This window comes from Danio rerio, chromosome 24 (genome assembly GCF_052040795.2).
Source record: "Danio rerio strain M-AB ecotype USA chromosome 24, GRCz13ab, whole genome shotgun sequence".
Taxonomy (NCBI): domain Eukaryota; kingdom Metazoa; phylum Chordata; class Actinopteri; order Cypriniformes; family Danionidae; genus Danio; species Danio rerio.
In genome coordinates this window covers 43557404-43574546 of record NC_141044.1, presented here as the reverse complement: position 1 = coordinate 43574546, position 17143 = coordinate 43557404, and the positions used below count along the sequence as shown (strand labels likewise).

Genomic DNA, 17143 nt, shown 5'->3' with positions numbered 1-17143 from the left:
AATTTAATCCAGTGTTTAATCTGTGATTTATTCTTTATTCACATCTCCTTGATTATTTCAACTATATTATACAGGGTTCATACACATTTTTATTACAAAAATTCCAGGACTTTTAAGTTAATTTTCATGAACTAACGTTTCATGTAACGTCTCCGTGTACATGGTAGATCACAAGAGAAACAATGCACAATTTATTAAAGCATATCATAAACACGCAATAGTCTCAATTTTTTTCTATATCTATGTAAAATAGATGATGCTTACACAGCACTAATGATGTGAGATCATGTTTTTGGGCAAGAAAAGAAGCTAAAACAACTAACCTTCATTCCAGTACCAAATATTTGTCAAACTAATTTTAGATAATGTTATTAGTTTGTTAAAATAGTAATAGTAGGTAAAACTACTTCTATTGTGAAGCTGTGATCGCACTTTTCACTTCATAGACATCCATTTATAGGAATGCGAATGCGGCAAACCAGAAACGCAAGTTTAGCATTTTACTGCATTCGAAATTTTAAGCTTGGTGAATTCTTACCTAAATCACATTAGTTAGACTAATAAAATCATTTAAAATAAGAAATTTAAAATATAGAGCAATCAATCACTTTTATGAAGGTCTAATCATTATGTTTAACTTCGCCGTTTTTCACAGCGCCGTACGACAGAATTTCACAAGCACACAATCTAGTGTGACCGCAGCTCAAGTCACTTTGGACAAAAACGTCTGCTAAATGACTAAATGTAAACGTAATTTCAATGACTTTTCCAAAACTTTGTGAGTTTTTCTGTTTTTCCAAAACTTTTCCAGGCTGGAAAACGCCATTTCAAAATACCATGACTTTTCCAGGTTTTGAATGACCATATGAATTATAACTTCTTCCTCTATCAGAATCTATCACTCAACAAATAATATGCTTAGAGTTGAAGATTTACTTACTATCCCCCCTGAGACATTTTTATTACTTTGGAAATATTTTCCAAGTGATGCTTAACAGAGGGAAGATTTTTTACACATTTTAAAATATACTAGTTTTAATAAATAATTGATCATAACAGCAAATACAATTTTTTTTTTGTTTTGTTATTTTGCATCATACTAGTATTCGGCGTAAAGTAAATTAGGCTAGTGATTGTATAGCAGTGCTTTGTTAGCAATCGATGAAAAAAATCTTAAGGGCACTACTTATATTGGCATTATATATTTCAAATAAATAAATAAATAAATAAATAATAAAACTACTTTTTAAAAAATTAAAGAAATAAGACTTTCTCCAAAATGAAAAAATAAATATTACTTGCTCTGTTAAACTTCACTTGGTTGACTATTTAAAAAATAATTAACGTACATAACAAATTAATATGGATATTAAGATGTTACACTGATATCATCATGTTTGTGACTAATACTGGGCACTTGTTTTCTAAAGAAACGTTAGAAAATATTTTCAGATTTGCTTCAAGATATTTAATATTTAAGATATTAATATATTCGAAAGATTAGAGCCTTGTCATTAGACGTGAATTTTATTACTAAGTTACAAATGCGGGTAATAAAATATTACTACAAATATGGCGGATGCGCGAGACTTATCTTTAAATGCAGAGAGGCTTTATGTTTGAAGGGTTAACTAATATCTTATGTTAACCCACTGGAAAATATTGTCATCACGTTTTCTCCGTTATATTTAATCTGCAATGACAATGTGAACTTCAATAGAGACACGTTTGGTCAGTAACTTCTGATCAACGACCTGAGGAGACTTCTATGAATGAAAGACATCGAGAATATGTCGAGATGATTGACAGGCACATATAACATTAAGCAGGAGCATAACCGTCTGTTGAAAATGATAGTTTATCATCAAATTTTGCATACATTTCTGTTACACAGTAAAAACGTTTACTTTTCCTTCATAAAAAGTACATATTTTAGGACGAAGTGTATAAGTAATATTTTTAAGTGTACTTGCCATTTTGACGTTACTTACAGTAAGTAATGTTAGCCATTTAACACAGATTCAGTAGAAGCTAAAGTTATTTGACATATAAAGACAACACAATCAAGGTTAAACGAATCATTTGTTTCTTAGACAACTACCACATAATAATATTGTTGTATATAAATGTTGTAATATAAATGAGTTTAATCCTTCTTCACTCACCTGAGGCGGAGAGACGTCCGTTACAGCGGAGCGACGGTTGGAAAAGAATGTCACTGCGCAGGCGCACGCAGCACACATACGTGCGTTCAAATCACTGATCTATATATAATGACTATTATAGATAGTTATATGTTATAGATATGTTTCCTATTATAGATCAGTGGTTCAAATGCTTATACTCTCAAGTGTATTTGGCTTATTTCACATTTGAAACATTTATAATAAATGGGGTATATGCACACAGATTTTAATTTCAGTCAGCTAGCCAAACGGCTCCAAAGTAAATACAAAATGGTTGTTGCTAAATCAGATACAGTTGAGGCTGGAAGATAAGGACAATTATTTACATTCTTTACTAATTTCCCATTTATTGTATTTTATTAACGTCTACCCCCACCCCAACCCTAAACCCAACCATCACAGTAATGTAAAACAGTAGTCGTACCAAGTATTATTTATGTTATCTATTAAATTACCCAATAAATTGTATTTTTAATGCCAACCTGTGGCCCTATAAACCCAACTGTAAAAATATTAATTATTGTTATACAGTGTCATAAAAATGTTGCTATATTGATCCGCCAGCCGCGTATCTAGACTTTATCAAACAAAATTACTGCATTTAAGATCTGATTTCTTTTAAAAAATGTGCAATCTTCACTGCCTGGCTGAGATACAATATAAAGTGGGTATCAGATCAAACAAGAAGCACCGTATTAAAGTCTATTTTTCCGTGCCATGTCTTTAAAATATGGAAATATTATAAATGTAAATGATTATAAAATAATTTTACCTCAGTATTTTCAATGGAATTTCTGCACCAGCCTGCTGCTAATGTCAGAGTCTGCGTTTAAAAAGTCTTTCATCTCTATTTATGCAATAACAACCAAATAGATGCTTCAGTCTATTCAACTGAGTGTATCGTAATGACAATACAACATCGGTGCTGTATGAAATTGAAAATAGTCACAAAGCTTTTACCGGAAGTTCATCATTGGTGGAAAAATGCTAGCTGTGTTCCAGCATTACAATATACTCATTGTAAAAGAATTTTTTTTTTTTTTTTTTAAGTAGGAATGCTAAATGTCAACATGAATACATGAAATTAATACTTTTATTTAGCAAGGATGCTTTAAATTGATCAATAAATTGATAATAAAACAAACTATAATATCACAAAGATTTCTATTTCAGATAAATGCTGTAATTCCAACGCAATCTCACAGCAATTCGTAACTTTTTGATTTAGTGGCTAATTCATATGAATTCGTACGATCTAATGCGTACAATTTAGTACAATTTGCTCATCACTCAGTGATGGTAGGGGTGGAATCAACTGAAATCGTACAAATTCGTACAAATTAGCCAATAATCTGACAGAATGTAAAATACTTGCGTTTCCTTATGAGATCAGGCTGGTAATTGTGAAATTTTATTCACCAAAGGAAGCTGAAATAATAGGAATATTAATAAATATTTCTTGAACAGAATGGCTTCTGAAGGATCACGAGACTGGATTAATGACGATAAAAAATCTGCTTTAAAGTAACGTACATTTTTAAAATATATTCAAATAGAAAACACCTATTTTTATTTCTTCATTAATTTTTTTCAGCTTAGTCTCTTTATTAATCTGGTGTCGCCTCAGCGGAATGAACCGCCAACCTATCTACCATATGTTTTACGCATCGGTTGCCCTTCCAGCTGCAACCCATCACTGGGAAACACCCATTCATACACATACACTACGGACAATTTAGCTTACCCAATTCCCCAATACAACATGTCTTTGGACAATGGGTAAACCGGAGCACCCGGAGAAAACCCATGCCAACATTGGGAAAACATGCAAACTCTGAAATGTCAACTCAAACCAGCAACCTTCTTGTGGCTATGAGGCGACAGTGCAATTATTTTGTTTAGTAAAATACTTCAAACTTGAAACTTTTTCCCATTATTTTTTATCACAGACATGAAACGCCAGCACACTTGTCTTACCTGAAAACCACCTTCGAAAATACAGACATTTTAAAATATATTCAAATAGAAAATCTACAGGATCATCTGACATCATGATGCTACAAATGCAATGCAGACATACCACAAGCCTTCAAAATAAAATGTGAAACAGTCTGAGACCTGACAAGTCAAAAATGAATGCTTTAATAAATTAATTTAATAACTTTTAATTACAAAACGCCAATCTTCTGTTGATTAATTTTACTTCAACAACTCAAAACCTCAATAATAACCACTTTAAAACAGTTTTAGTGAAGCATGCAGTGAGATTTTAAGTAAAACAGCCCCTTGACACATCAAAAACATGTTGCTTTATTAAGAACAGGACACAAATTATGTTTTAAACACTTTATTTTATTTAATGTTTAATAATCACATCATAGTTAACAATTAACCACAATAAACACCTCATTCAAACCAAAAAAATTACAATGAAATTCAGTTTTCATGGAAAAAAACCTCAAAAATAATGAAAACAAACCAACAAAAACCTCGCAAAGGATGAGAGTCTGGTAAACGTCTCACCTGGATTCTGCTTTCTGAATGTTTCTATCAGTTTTGGAGCATCTACTGCACATCAATGTCTCTTTAGTTTCATGATACTTTAGGGTTGAACATCTTAACGAGTGTCATTATATTCCAGGGCAACATGTCTCCCAGATCACTCCCAGAAAACAGAACAAAACATAATAAATCATCATTATTATGATGATAACAATATTGGACCTCTCCTCTCCCTGCGTGAACAGGATGCCCTGGTCCTTCATGGCACAATAAAATCTGTGCATTTGAAACACATTCAATGTGATTTCCCCCGGTTTAGTTTGACAGTGTTATTCAGAGTATCTTCCTCTTGTAAGACTAGGAGTTATTATCAGAGATTATTAGTAATTGTTAAAATGGGATAAATACTGATGCCTATCAGGGCGTGATCCGCCTGGGCATGAGCTTTACAGCGATATTAAAGACACTGCGGCCAAAAAGAAAGAAAGAAAGAAAAGAAAAATAGTGTGCTTTAATTTATACTACCAGTCAAATATTCTACAACTGTATGAGTTTTATGTTTTTAAGTCTCTATTGGTCATTCATTTCATGCACATGTTTGAAATATTGTTTTCCTATTAATAATAACTGGTTTTAACTTTATTATATTTTATAATGTAAGACATTTCTGTGATTTAAAAGCTGAATTAGCATCACTACAGTCACATGATCCTTCAGAAATCATTCTGATTTGATGGTCAAGAAACATTTATTAATACTAATATTAATAATGTTATCATTAACATTTGTTTAAGATTCACTGATGAATGAAAATGATCTAAAGATTAGCATTTATCAGAAATAAAAGGCTTTTGTAGCATTATACACTATATTATTCAAAGGTTTACAGTCACTATCTGTTTTTATTTTGGTTCAGAATTTATAGAAGTGAATAGGTTTATTTACTGTAGCAAAGATTTACCAGTACTGGGTTGCAGCTGGAAGCTGCGTAAAAAACATGCTGGATAAGTTGGCGGTTCATTCCGCTGTGTGTGGGGACTCCTAATTAATAAAGGGACTAAGCTGAAAAGAAAATGAACGAATTAGCAAATAAATTGATCAAAATTGATGAAGACATTTGCCAAAGAAATTCATTCATTTTCCTTCGGCTTACTCTATTATTTATCAGGGTTGCCACACTGGAATGAACCACCAACTATTCCAGCATATGTTTTACACAGCAGATGCCATTCAAACTGCAACCCAGTAATGGGAAACACCCACCCACACACATGCTCATACATTACAGCCAATTTACTTTATTAATTCCCCTATAGCGCATGTGTTTGGACTGCGGAGCCCCCAGAGGAAACCCACGCCAACACAGGGAGAACATGCAAACTCCACACAGAAATGCCAACTGGCTAAGCCGGTACTCGAATCAGTGACCTTCTTGCTGTGCAAACTACTAAGCCACCGTGATGCCATAATTTTAATATTAACCAAAAATAATAATTGTTTCCTAAACCAGAATATTACAGTGATTTCTGAATTATTGCGTGACTGGAGTAATGATATTAGCAAAAATCGGCTTTCAAATCAGAAAAACAAATGACATTTTCAAATATATTCATAAAGAAAACAGTTGTTTTAAATACTTAAACTCATTTAAATTCATTAGATTTTTCTTGCTATACTTTTTACATCCTTTAAAAACATTGAATCAAAATCATACTGTTGTAAAACTTCTGACCTGTATAGTGTGTTTCAATACATTTGCCGTTTTCACTGGATACAGCATCATTAAAGGTACATTATATTAAGTTAAAGCTATTAAAGATCCATAATACCAGCCCTCGCTAATCTTTGACCAGTACAAATCTCTTTTTCTCCTCCACATCGCTGAACATTTTGTGCAAATATTAAATGCATTCAACTGGGAGATCTAATGGGGAGATCAATTGTAAAAGCATGTAAAGTGATATTCTCTGATTGTTCTCTGGGTTCATTCAGGCACCGTTTCCAATGTGACCCAACATTATTACATATCCTGAAAGACTAAAGGGTCCTTAAGGAAAGAAAAGAAGCTCAACACAGCTCAAATACTAATATTTACACAACTCTTATGTCTTGAAAAGAAAATAAAGACTATAAATAAAATCTGTTATTGCCCAAAATCATGAGTTCATAAATTAATGCAACCTTATTTTGGCTCTTCCACTCAAACAACAGATGAATTCTTTAAATACACAATGAAGTTACTTGTATTTCCATCTAAAACATTATATTTCAATCGGAATTAAAAGAAACTGGATTTTCTAACATGCCAATTTGATTTTATTGTTCACAATATTTGTTAACTCTGATTGTTTTACAGTCATGCATGATATATATGTTTCTAAAAGTCAGAATCTGGGCTCTGTCATAGTGACAGTCTTATTGCTCTGAATGATTTGGGATTAAAGATTTCTGCCCGAGAATAAGCAATAAATGCATCTTACTCTGTCATACTGGTAAATAGGTAAGCGCGCTAAATAACGTCTGTCCTCCATACTGCTCACGCTGATGAAACAATTAAATAAAATAAGAAAGAACAGCTATATCCTCACTGAGAAAACAAAAATAATCAGAAATCAACAGTGTTTTCCATATTTTGTGATTCAGTTTTTGTTTTTCTCCAGTTTTTAATGATTTTAAATTGCATTTTGGGTCCGACAACTTGTGATGTTCAAAAGTTTGACAAAGTGACTTTTATTGATGTTTATAACAGTTATTAGCTCAATTTTAATATTTTAAAGATATCTCAAGTGATGTTTATGTAATGTGTGTTTATATAGTGCATTTATTGTGTATGGCCATACACCCAAAGCGCTTCACAATCATGAGGGGGGGTCTCTCCACACCTCCACCAGTGTGCAGCATCCACTTGGATGATGTGACGGCAGCTATAGGTGGAGTGGAGAGACAGTGATTTAGCCAATGATTGGGTTATTGAGAGGTCATGATCGCTAAGTGCAGATGGAGGGAGTTTCAACCCTCCAACTCTTCTTTACGAGAAGTGCCATGAGATTTTTAATGACCTCAGTTTAACATCAATCAAAAAGACGGCCTTCACTGATAGTATAGTGTCTCCTTAACTATACTGGGGCGTTAGGACTCACACAGACTACAGTTTGAGCACCCCCTGCTGGCCTCATTAACACCTCTGCCTACAGCAACCTAGTGTTCCCATGTGGTCTCCCATCCAGGTACTGACCAGGCTCAGCCCTGCTTAGCTTCACTGAGTAACCACTCATGGGCTGCAGGGTAATATAGCTGTGGTCACTTAATAGAGTTTAACAAAGCAAAGACATTTTCACAGTAACTCCTATTATATTTTTCTTCTGTAAATGTGTTTTTTCTTTTAAGTTTGGCTGAGATTATTTTAGATGACTTTCTTGGTTCCACTGCCGCCCAATGACTTGCCTAATTAATAAAGCACTTATATATCTTTTAAAATAACAACTAAAATATTAAATACTGTCATCATGACAAAAACAAAAGATATCAGTAATTAGGAATTAATTAATAAACCAATTATGTTTAAAAATGTTAATAAACTGCACTTGGATAATATTTAAAATAATTTAGAATAGGGTCTTAAACTGTATATTCATCCACTTTACTGTGGCCGGGTCGAGTCTTAGGAGAGAACCCCAGACTTCCCTCTCCCAAGACACTTCCTCCAGCTCCTCTGGGGGGATACCAGGGCGTTCCCAGGCCAGCCGAGAGACATAGTGCTTCAGCGTGTCCTGGGTTTTCCCAGAGGCCTCCTCCCGGTGAGATATAACTCAAACACCTCCCTAGGTAGGCGTCCAGGAGGCATCCGAAACAGATGCCTGAGCCACCTCAGCTGACTTCAATTGATGTGGAGGAGCAGCGGCTCAACTCTGAGCTCCTCACCCCATCTATAAGGATGCGCCCTGCCACCCTGCGAAGTAAACTTATTTCAGCTGCTTGTATCCAAGATCTCGTGCTTTCAGTCATGACCCAAAGTTAATGAGCATAGGTGAGAGTAAGAACGTAGATTTAGACTCTTCTCCACAACAGACCGGTATATTGAGAGCAATACTGCTGCACCAATCCTATTTCTTATACAACATATTGTTTTAAAACTACCAGAAAATGTCAATAAAAGTCAATTTTTCAACATCGGACATCAGCAGAACAGAGCCCAGGATCTCATATGGCAACTCACATCTGTAAAATAAACTATTTAAAAATCACAAAATATGGAAACTATTAATTAACGGATATTTCACCCCATTATTACACCAAAAGGACGCTAAACCAAGCAGCCACATGTCAAGCGTGCGTGATTATCAAACCTTAAAAAGGCTATTAGAAGATAAGCTACTGTAAAACAGAAAAATGCTACGAAAGAGAAGAAAAAAAAGCTACAAGCTCCAGCATTAAAACCCCGCAGGAACCGCTCGACTCGCATGATCACACTAAAACTGCACAGCGTTCACTCTGAAACAGACCTGCAGGAACAGAAGCATTGAAACCAGCAGCAGACTCACGCACAACTGCACTGCTTTCTCATTAAGCAAATACTTCAAATCACGCGACATTCGCTCATTCGTCCCTCTGAAGGCAAAATGCTAACAGTACCAGGCACAAACTGGCCCTCATTGACAAGTCAAAACTTACTGTACTTCTACTGTACATGCTGATAAAGCATCAACACAATTCACTTACGACAGAAACCCTCCGTTTACACCCAAAACTTGCTTGATTTTCTTTATCCGAGTGAAAAAGAAGCACACATACATGTAGTATACTTCTACTAAAAGAGTATGTCTTGAATTTTGAGCTTGTTAATTGATACACATGGAGATGCATATTACTTTTAATATATTAAATGAAGTTTGTTTACATTTCTGATGCATTTAAAGGTCCTGTGAAATTAAAATAACCCTATAAGTCTGTTAGTTTTGATATCTAGTGTGCTCCAAACTGACAAAATTCACATTTAGAATATATAAATCTGATATAAACATTCAAAGCTTGCAGTTTGTCTCTTCCACTGAAATGGATTATCAATTATTTTGACATCACCTCATACTCAAGTTTCTTATTAAATCTGACCAATCAAATGACCTCTCGTGTCTGACATGCTCCGCCCCCTCTTTATTAACATTGGCTGTTCATTTGATGCGTTTTAGCTCAATCACTCCCACTGGCAGAGCTGTGATAAAACAAGACACTATTGGCTGTTTTTTTGAAGGGGAGGGGCTACTATAAGTCCCACCCTCTCTTTGTTTCAGTTGCGATTACGTCAAACATTTAATAAAAATGCACATTTCAAAGCACTTTACAGGACCTTCAAAGTTATATTTACCTAAAATAATAACAATAATGATGTAATTAACTCATTCTCCATTGAATTTCTTTATTTCATTACATCTAAAAGACAATATTTTAAAGAAATCAACAGCCACTGACTTCTATGATATTTCTTCCAACTATGGAAATCCCAACATTCTTCAAAATATCCTGCTGAAAAATTATAAGCGGTTATAACAGGTGAGTAAATGATGAGTAAAATAAAATATTTGTGGTGAACTTTCAACTAAATATAAGATTTATTTTTAAATATAAGATTCATTATTTTTCTTCAACTGTAATATTTTGCTTAATGCACTGGCAAACGTTTATGGTGAGCAAAAATATAAAGTAATTTCTATTGTGTACACATTTGTGACTATAAACATTCCATTTAGTAAAACATATTAACATATTGCATGGGTAGATTATATGCATTAGCCAAAAAAAAAAAAAAAAAGCATTAGAATTTAAAGTAAATGTCATGTTTCATTGAGATATTTAGTAAATCCCCTACTGTAAATAAATCAAAACCCAAATTTTGATTAGTAATATGCAATTAAGCACTTAATTTGTTCAACTTTAAAGGTGATTTTCCTAATATTTAGATTTTTTTAAATTCAGATATTAAAATAGTTGCATCTAAAATGCTTTCCTAACAATCCATACATCAATAGAAAGCTAACTTATTCAGATTTTACGTGATTTTGTGGTCCAGGATCACATATTTTCGTATGTTAGTCAACACATAAAATTATGTGTGCTTTGCTAAAGCATGACAAATTATTTAAAATGTACTTATTATAATGTATAAATCATTATAAAGTGCATTTAAGACGTCTCTCTTTAAGTGTCACTTTCTTAATGAAGGAACCTTTTAAGATCAGAAGTACACTACATTATAATCGAGCGCACTTCTTTTTCACCAGGTCATCATTCATCTGTCATCCTCAAACCCTCTGCACTTTCTAGGAGCTGCGTTTGACACTATGAGCGCTGTTTACTGTGCGTGTGGTTTAATATCTTATAGGCATTGTAGGAGACCGTAATATTGCTTTACAATAACAAGGAAAAGGAAACGACATCCGCTGGTCACGATCAAATAAAAGTCAAGATACGAAAGAGTCAAACGACACGGAGTTCATTGCTACAGGATTCACTCAAACACACACCATCACGAAATAGAGAGAGATTCAGTTCAGCTAGAGCTCAATGGTAGATCTATACTGGAGGAGAGATGGTCACATGACAGCCCTGTGCATGTGTGTGTGTGTGTGTGTGTGCTGCCTTCAAATCATCAGGAGTCAGAGACAAATCTCATCAATATTGTTCAGGAAGCCACTAGTTTTACTCAATATTAAATTCTGCTGCTCAGAAAACATCATTTAATTACACATTATTATTATTTTAATGTACAATTCACGCTATGAACAAGACTTTTGCCTCAATAAATGAGTAATTAGCTGCTTATTAATAGTTAGTAAGGTAGTAGTTGGGTTTAGGCATTGAGTAGGATTAGGATGTTGAATATAATCTTATTTAAGTGCTGATAAACTGTTCATATCTTAATAATCAGCAGGTAATAAGCCAGTATTTAACAGTGTGAATAAATTAAAGTGTAACCAATGTTTTTTTTGTCTATGTTGCCAATATTTGAACCATAAAAGTTTGGTCATACTACACTTTCTACTGCATTGGCTTCCATTATATATATATATATATATATATATATATATATATATATATATATATATATATATATATATATATATATATATAAAATTTAAATGCGGTCATGGGGAAACAAGTTTATGTAAATTAAAGCTGGGTGGGCAAACTTTCAGTGCAAACTTAAAACAGTCACACTTTAAAATAAGGTTCTATTAGTTAATGGTAATTATGAACAATAACTAATAAACAGTCAATATTTGTGTGCCTTTATTAATCATAGTTCAACATTTACTAATGAATTATTACAATTAAAAGTTGCGTTTTTTACCATTAGCGAATGAACTTTAGTTAATAAGAACAATGAATGACTTCATTTTCATTCAGTAACATTACAAAATATGAAGTGTCATAAATGTATTATTCCTTGTTTATGTTAGTAAATGTTAATTTACATTAACTAATGGAACCTTAGTGTAAAGTGTTAACCTTAAAACCTATCAAGTAAATGCAAAAGATTAAAATTAAATGCAAAAATGTTAATTTTATTTAAATCTTGAATTATATATTGTCACTATTACAGACTGTTGCAGTGCCTGTAGGAATGAAAACAATGTTTTTTTTTACAAGAAAATACCATTTCAGTTGTGTTTTTTTTTTCTTCGATTAATATGGTTTATTAAATTTTATTGTAATTTTCAGAGTAGAAATTTAATTTTCAATGTTCCTGTGGCTTAAAGTCTGTATAGAATTAAAAATTGCAATGTTCATTAAAGTCAGTTTGTTTTGTTAATCTTTAATCAAAATCTGCTTCCACTCTGGAAGAGCAGCCTTTCTCTGATGACTGATTGGGTGAAATATGCTTATCCACGCCCACTTATTAATAAAACATGAGAGGCGGGGCTCAAAAATAAACCCCGCCCCCTAGTCAATATTCCCTTTCAGTTGGAAATACATCTTCATACGGAATTAAAGTCTGCAGCAACTTTCGGTTCAAACAGACTTTAAAGCTTCATGTAACAAAACTACATTTCCCATCAGTCTTTGTGCGTCATTGTGTCCTCATTCGCATACTATCCGTCCTAAAGAGTATTCGAAAACAGAATTAGTATGTCCCAAACCATAGTGTTTTAAAAAGAGTATGCCAAAAGTTCCCGGATGATTTACTATTTCTGGTAAAAATTTGAAGTGTAGAACTGTCTGTACTCTAATTGATAATATTAAAGTTATTATAATAATAATAATAATATTATTATCAATAATAATAATAATAGCAATAGCGCTAACACATTGTGCGTTGGACATGAATTTGACTACAAAGTCGTAAAAAGTGTAAATAAACTACAAACATGGAGACAAACCATCAAGTCAAGAGGCTTCAGTAAAGTTAATTAAAGTTAATTATCTTTCATCTGCAACAACAATGTGTACCTATATCAAGATATGTTTGCATATTAACTTCAAAATGCAGAATTATCCAAAGAACCGAGGAGATTTCTCTGCATGAAAGACTCGCCAATGGCAGATTACACTGCTGCTGCTTAGCTAGGCTATTCAATATGATAGGGAATTAGTATATTCCAAAGCTTGCATACTCTTCTGTTACACAATCAAATATATACACTTTTCCTTCACAAAAAAAGTAAACACTTTTAGGGCGTAGTATAAGTATGTGAATTGGGACGCAACGACAGTCCTCCGCTCTCATTCACTTCTATTGATTTCTAGACGTTAAAAACAGCTTGATGACGCAAACTGATCGTCTCGTAATATTTTATTCTGCTTATTATGTATAATCATGAACACACTTGCTTATAGAGCGAGAAGTTTGATTAAAAAATGAGCTTTTGCAGAATATCAGTTCCACATCTGATGAACTTTGTTGATTTTAGTTTTATTGGGAAGCATTGATCTTCCATCTAAAAACCTTTAATATTATTATTTTTTTCACCTGAATGACCTGAAGGCAGCAGGATCTAATGTCCAGATGGATCTGAGATGTGTGTGTGTATGCAGTGGTCAGATGGACACATGATGATGAATACGAGGAGTACAGAACAGATCAATAATAAAAGAAACGCCGCTAAATTCATGCTCTACAACACTTGAGGATGTAGAAGGTTCAGTTTAGCCAACTCATTGTTTTGCACATCATCCTTCAGGAGTCACAATCAGGAGCGTCAACAAAGAGCACACCAATCACATGAGTCAGAGCAATGGTAGGAGGCGGGGTTTAGAGCGCAGCGGGCCAATGGGAAGCGAGAGTCATGTGTGCTCCAGGTTCGGGGTGGTGTGAGAGCGAGGGATGCCGGCGGTGGAGGACAGCGAATCGTTGAGCGAGACGCTGCTGCGGAGAAGCTGTTGCTGGACTGGGTTTTCATCAGAAACGGGCCACTCGATGATGTCGGCGCCGTGGTCCGTGCGAGAGCGGGCGTTCTCGCGGAAATTTAGCTTGAAAGACTCAATCTGCATCATAGAGTGTGGAGAAAGACAGAAGACAGAGACAGATAAACAGGGGAGGAGAGGAAGCGGTCGGGGGGTTGAAATGAAAAGGAAAAGTGATAGCAAAAAGTCGAGTTAGATGTCTGAAAAATAAGAAGAGGTCAAAACGGTTTGGGGATCAGAAAGCGGCTCTTTTAAAAACATCAGCTCAGCGCAGAGGTCGGCTGATTCATACAGTAGTCAGCATCTGAAGAGGACTTTCATCAACTCAATCAAAGTTGTCCTAAATCTGTTGAACAACATGCATTCTTGCGTTAGGGCAACTTCGAAAAACTTGATTGTGTTGATCCACTTCAAATGCTGACTATGTCTGCAAATTCTGTACAAGGCTGCACTGTAAAAAGTGCTACACTCACAGAGTTGGTTCTATCTACTTTAAATAATTGCAATCTAGTTAATTTTATTTGTTTTATACCAAAAAAATGAAATTTGCTTCCTCTTTACTTAAAATATATCAGTTTTTATATAACTGTATATTTTAAATAAAACTAATGCAATTTATTTGAGTAGATTTTTGTACGTGGTTATTGTGTAGAATAAATGTTATAAAAGTGAGTTGACACAGACAATTTATTAGAGCAGCTGTCGATGTGGGCAGGTGTTCATAAAACGTGATTTTAATAGTTTGGCGTGACTCCTTTTTCATTGCCCGGGATTTAGCAGGCAGACGCAGCTTCTGCAATGGTCGACATTAACTGCTCCCAGCAGCGGATCTGATTAACACGGTAAGTTGCAAATTTAGCCGAATGATAATTGTAAAGTCATGCAAAACTGCTGTCTTCGCTAGGCAGGTGAGGTTTTAGCTTTGTAAATTGTACTGTAGCCTCAGGTATGTTAACAGTTAGACTGCTCTCACATAGAAAGCTAAGTTGGCTAACGCTAACCAACGCTAGTTTATGCTAATGATTAAAAGTGATATTATTGAGAAAAAATAGTGAAAGTAGTTTTAAAACACTTAGTAGGTAAAACTAACGTTGCAGAACCGATTAACAAGGTCACTGGTGGGCGGTCGGGGTGTGGGGGTTCAGTTTGTTAGCGCTAACTTAGCTAAAGTTAGCTCACCTAAGTTATAGCAGCACATTAAGGATGGATATTAAATTCAGAAACGTATGCAACAGTTAAGTAGTTTGTGTTTAACGTAAGAGAAAGTATAACTTAAAGTTTGTGTTTTAGAGATTTAGTCCATAAGTTTTTTAATGCTGCATAGTGAATAAATTACAGATTTACAATTTATTTTAACCTAAATTACATTTACTACTGATGTTTACAGAACCATTTAAATTGTATGCACCTCATTCTAAAATGCATGTTCTTGGTCTTTAGATACCAAAGTGATTTTGTTACCTGTGGATCTTCAAACTTCACATCCAGGTAAGAAAAACATTAGATACAATTACAGCTATAATTATTTGCAGGTAAGTAAAACATTGGTAAAATTACAAACAATAGTGGGCTCCATAGAATTAACTTACATTTGATATCTGAAGATTTTTTTTATGTGTGCAACAGTAAAAACAGTATAAAAATATCCTAATGCAGTTTCTTATTATCTGTCAGTCTTTCAATAAAGCTAACTGATAACACTGAATCACTGAACTGTCATTTGCCAGTGACATTAAATTTGAAGAAAAAGTCAATTAAATGTAGCTTTAGCAAAAATTTAATGTAAACCTTAATGTAATGTGTAAAATGGCAATGTATTTATTTATTTATTTAATAAAATTTGTATTATGACGTGCAAAGTTTGGTGCAAAATGAAGATGACAATTAAATTATAGAATTTGTATTCTATAATTTTCTTATAGCCGTTTTCAAACAGTTTTAATATCTAAATTAAATACACATTCTTATGCTTTATAAGTTGCCAAAATAAACAAAAAAATGTAATACCTAAATTTTAACAATTCTGTGATTGACAGGAAACCACAATGACATGCACTGTTACACTGAGTAAAATCACAGTTTTCTTTAAAATTTGATAACTAAAAACACCTGGAATAATGTAATTACACAACCTCTATAACCTTTTTTTATTTTTTAAATAAAAGTTAGGTAATTTTAACTAAGGTAATTTTTAACTGATAAACTAAGGTGTTTCATCCATGCATCATTCTCACTGGACTTTTGTAACTTCACTTGTAGTTATTTTCTATTTAGTATTAAGCTATTTAATGTTGTTTGGTAGCAACCACCTGAACTCCTGTTTCTTTTTGTCTCTACCAATAGAGTTGTGAGGAATCAGAGGTGCATGCGGCTGCCCACGGGAAAAATTTGCCATCAGCCCAACACAGTTTGGATTATCATAGGACTGTCAGAGGTTTGCCAAACCTGTCAAATGCATGATGGCTCCTGTTTGGACTTACCGATGTCCTCGACTTCAAGTATCCATCAAAACTGTATACATTTAAGATGTATTAGAGACTCTTTGTGGGACTGGACATTATGCATCCAAAATCTTCATCAAAATATGCAAATCTCCTCACTGAGTTGCCTTGGATGATTTCTCAATAGGATCTGGTATTATTAATGTTTTTATTTATGTATTGTGTATGTGTAGCCACATTAATGGCCTATTTTGTAGTCACTATTAAAAGGAACATTGATTGATATTGAATACATGTTATGGTCTTTAATCCATCTTCCCATTCTTATTTAATTGTTATTGACAGGAAAGTCTGTTTATCTGTGTTTACTAGTGTATATTGTGCTTACAATATAGAAACGCCGATTTATTTTCTGAGGTTACAGCCAGAAGTCAATTAAATTCGTTTTAAATGACATATGCATGGTTAATTTTATTTAGATCATTAAGTTCATAATACTTAATTAAAATGAGTACAGTCAACATATAGCAATGTATAAGTAAGTTAAGTTTAACAAAAAAAGTAAGTTTATCTGATTTGAGTAATTTTAGAAATATTATTTGGCTCAACTTAATT

The 17143-nt window shown here is 33.7% G+C and overlaps 2 protein-coding genes and 1 long non-coding RNA gene across 44 annotated transcripts in view; 1 reads left to right on the top strand and 2 right to left on the bottom strand.

Annotated features, from left to right (window-relative positions):
• katnip (katanin interacting protein) overlaps positions 1–17143 on the bottom strand; it is a 1410884-nt gene that overhangs the window by 278298 nt on the left and 1115443 nt on the right. The gene's annotated exons all lie outside the window — the stretch shown is intronic.
• The window catches only part of LOC100001114, a 139846-nt gene continuing 135862 nt past the window's right edge, over positions 13160–17143 (bottom strand). For 12 of the 42 annotated variants that reach the window (XM_087309991.1, XM_087309998.1, XM_087310004.1 and 9 more), the window contains one exon: positions 13160–14168. In XM_087309991.1, coding sequence (XP_087166117.1) covers positions 14164–14168 — 5 coding nt within the window. In that variant the 3' untranslated portion in view covers positions 13160–14163. Of the gene's footprint in view, positions 14288–17143 lie in introns of all 42 variants that reach the window. The other 30 variants (XM_087309990.1, XM_087309997.1, XM_087310003.1 and 27 more) reach the window with 4 other exon arrangements.
• Positions 14856–16818, top strand: LOC147838115 (uncharacterized). The gene is made up of 3 exons (XR_015525383.1): positions 14856–14929; positions 15528–15575; positions 16431–16818. It is a non-coding gene; the product is annotated as an uncharacterized LOC147838115 (long non-coding RNA).